The sequence below is a fragment of the Cucurbita maxima genome, unplaced genomic scaffold (assembly GCF_002738345.1).
Source record: "Cucurbita maxima cultivar Rimu unplaced genomic scaffold, Cmax_1.0 Cma_Scf01175, whole genome shotgun sequence".
In the NCBI taxonomy this organism is placed as follows: domain Eukaryota; kingdom Viridiplantae; phylum Streptophyta; class Magnoliopsida; order Cucurbitales; family Cucurbitaceae; genus Cucurbita; species Cucurbita maxima.
The window spans coordinates 1-3,871 of record NW_019273191.1 but is presented as its reverse complement, the minus strand read 5'-3'; the positions used below and the strand labels follow the sequence as shown (position 1 = coordinate 3,871).

General features: G+C 37.6%; 1 protein-coding gene across 1 annotated transcript; it reads left to right on the top strand.

Moving 5' to 3' along the window:
- Positions 1 to 2,776: 2,776 nt before the first annotated feature.
- LOC111475255 (pathogenesis-related protein 1-like) lies at positions 2,777 to 3,733 on the top strand (the record flags this gene model as incomplete). Its single annotated transcript, XM_023119843.1, has 2 exons — positions 2,777 to 2,874; positions 3,286 to 3,733. Coding segments are annotated over exons 1-2 (546 nt in total), but the record flags the coding sequence as incomplete, so codon positions are not given.
- Positions 3,734 to 3,871: the final 138 nt, after the last annotated feature.

The window sequence follows — 3,871 nt, the reverse complement described above, 5'->3', positions numbered from 1 at the left end:
AGAGTATCTATATTGCTCAACCAGATGGGTTCATTAAACAAGATCACAAGCATAGGGTTTGCAAGCTTAAAAGATCCATTTATGGGTTGAAGCAAGCATCTCGATCCTGGAATATAAAGTTTGATACCGCGATCAAATCTTATGGCTTTAAACAGAATGTTGACGAACCTTGTGTTTATAAAAGGATTGTCAACTAGCTTTCCTAGTGTTGTACGTTGACGATATTCTACTCATTGGGAATGATGTGGGATTTCTGACTGACATTAAGCATTGGCTAGCGACACAATTCCAAATGAAAGATTTGGGAGAGGCTCAGTTTGTTCTTGGAATCCAAATTGTTCGGAATCGTAAGAACAAAACACTAGCATTGTCTCAGGCATCGTATATCGACAAAATGTTGATTCGATATAAGATGTAGAACTCCAAGAAAGGATTATTACCTTTCAGGCATGGAGTTCATTTGTTGAAGGTACAAAGTCCTAAGACACCTTAAGAAATTGAGGATATGAGACACATTCCCTATGCATCAGCAGTCGGTAGTTTGATGTATGCCATGCTATGTACCCAACCTGACATATGCTATGCTGTGGGAATTGTCAGCAGATATCAGTCCAATCCAGGACGTGCTCATTGGACTGCCGTTAAGAATATAATCAAGTATCTTAGGAGAACGAGGGACTATATGCTAATGTACGGTGCTAAGGATCTGATCCTTACACGGTATACTAACTCAGATTTTTAGACTGATGTAGATTCGAGGAAATCGACATCAGGATCTGTCTTCACTTTGAACGAAGGAGCAATAATATGGCGAAGCATAAAGCAAGGATGCATTTCTGATTCCACCATGGAGGCTGAGTATGTTGCTGCTTGTTAAGCAGCGAAAGAATCTGTATGGCTTAGAAAGTTCTTAACTGATTTGGAAGTCGTTCCAAATATGCATCTTCCCGTCACTCTTTATTGTGATAACAGTGGAGCAGTTGCAAATTCGAAAGAACCAAGAAGCCATAAGCGAGGAATACATATTGAGCGCAAATATCATCTCATAAGGGAGATTGTGCAACGAGGAGATGTGATCGTCACACAGATAGTTTCGGAGCACAACATTACTGATCCATTTACAAAGCCTCTCACGGCTAAAGTGTTTGAAGGGCACCTAGTGAGTATAGGACTACGAGTTATGTAATCTAGGGCAAGTGGGAGAAAAGGCATGAGTATGTGATGCCCTAGTTTATTGTATTTATGTCTCTCTCTACTCAACGTTATAAAACCCCACTGGAGTTTTAGTCCAAGTGGGTGTTTGTTGAGTTTTATGTCTTAAAACTCATAGTTTGTAAACAAAGACATATTCTATTTTCAATAAAGTTATTACTGATGTTTATTCAGTAAAGATTGTTATTGAATAAAGTGAACTTTACGATCATTAATCTAAATCCAATAAACTAAGAACACTTTGGCTATAGTATGATTACTTGAACTATATGTAGAGTCTCTCTTCATATATGCTAAATCCCTCCCAAGTTTAGTCACTCACCGGATTCAACAATTCTGTTCTAAGGACGGAGGATAGTGGAGAAGACACTAGTGCTGGATCGAAACCGGTTCGTGAGGAAAAAAGAATTTGGACTACAAAAGGTTAGTATTCAAATTCATTAAGTTTTAATACTTATGAACATGCTAGTTATTTACTATAATTGATGTTCTAAAAGTGCCAAAGATCCAAATTGCTTCCGCATGTGTTATATTAGAACCATCAGTGGGCACTACACTCAGATAGTGTGAAGGAGCTCGTTGCAGCTTGGATGTGCTAGAGTGCCCTGCAAGGCTAATTCTCAGTTTGTTGTTTGCAATTATGATCCTCCTAGTAACTAGATTGGGGAAAAGCCTTATGGTTCTTCTTTGTATATTGGGGAATCTCCACAATAATATGATATTGTATACTTTTCTCCCCTAAATGGAGAATGAATGCAATCATGAATTTCTACAATTTTATGATATTGTCTACTTTTCTACCCAAAATTGCAAAAATAAATGGAGAAAATTAACGAGTTTTAGAAATCATATCTTCACAATGGTACGATATTGTCCTCTTTTCTATATAAATTTGCATAAATAAATGGAGAATTACCGAGATTTAGAAATCACTCGTCTCCACAATGGTATGATCTTTGTTGGATGAATGTCCCACCTCAGCTAATTTAGGGAATGATCGTGGGTTCATAATCAGAAAATACTATCTCCATCGGGGTGAGGCCTTTTGGGAAGCGCAAAGCAAAGCGATGAGAGCTTATGTTCAAAGTGGACAATATCATACCATTGTGGAGAGTCGTGTTAGTCTAACATGGTATCAGAGCCACGCCCTAAACTTAACCATGTCAATAGAATTCTCAAATGTCGAACAAAGAACTCCAAAAGAAAAAAGAAAAAGAAAAGAAGTCGAGGGGAAGTGTTGGATGAAAGTCCAACTCGGCGAATTTAGGGAACGATCATGGGTCCATTGAGGTGAACTCAAAGTGGACAATATCTTCCTAATGGTATGAGATTAAGTGCTTTCTTACCAATACTGCAAAAATAAATGGAGAATTACCAAGTTTTAGGAACCATCCATCTCTACACTGATATGATACTGTCTAGTTTGAGATTATGTACTTTCTGCTTGTTGTCCTGTGAGATTATTCCTTGCTTATAGATTCATGATCATTCTCTTAACAATTTTACACACGGAGAATAGCTCCCAGAATAGCTGTCAAATGTTGTTTGAAGTCAACGGGAATAAATGCCCGTGGCGGAGATGCGAAAAACCAGTCACGATGTTTCGGCATCGAAATCGGGAGACCCACGACGACAATTAGCTCTGCTGCACATAAGTCAATAGTAATTAAAATATACTATTACTCGAGAGGTAGAAGGTTTTATTTCATCCATGACTATATGTTTTAAGTTACGGTTACTTTTAGAAAAAGGAAAAAGAAATACAAAAATTCACAACTCAATTAGTAGTAAATATTTTTAATCTAAAATTCTTTTTATATAATAAACCCAATCTAAATAGGTTATAAAAATTTTAGGTTAAATTAGTTCATTTCGTTTACTCAAAATTTTAATAAAATATTAACATTATTTATTTATTTTTGAAAATTTAATTAACCAATTCAATTTTAATACATATTTTAAAAAATTGGAGGAGAATAAATAAATAAAATTATGAAACTAAATAAAACAATAAATATATACCTACAAGTAAAAATGTATCTTTTAAGATTAACCATAATCGGGTGGATTAAGTTTCCTCCTCGCCCTAACCAAAGCTCAAAACGCCCCCGGTGACTACCTCGCACTTCACAACCGAGCTCGAGCCGAGGTCGGCGTCGGGCCCATGCAATGGAGCAACACTGTGGCCGCGTACGCTCAAGCCTATGCGGAAAAAAGAAAGGGTGACTGCGCCATGATTCACTCAACCGGGCCGTACGGGGAAAACATAGCCGCGGGCTACTCCCATGAGTTCACCGGGGCGGATGCAGTGAAGCTGTGGGCGAACGAGAAGCCGCTGTATGATCATGCATCGAATAAATGCGTGGGTGGTGAATGTGGGCACTACACTCAGATGGTGTGGCGGAGCTCGGTGCGGCTTGGATGTGCTAGAGTGCCTTGCAAGGCTAATTCTCAGTTTGTTGTTTGCAATTATGATCCTCCAGGCAACTATATTGGGGAAAAGCCTTATGATTCTTGGGTGGTATGAAGAGATTTGGTTTTAAAATTTTTATGAATATTAATAAAGTTTGTGAGAGAATCTTGAATTTATTTATTGAAATAAAACTACGATATTGTCTACAATAGTATTATATTGTCTAGAGCATAAACTCTTGTTGCT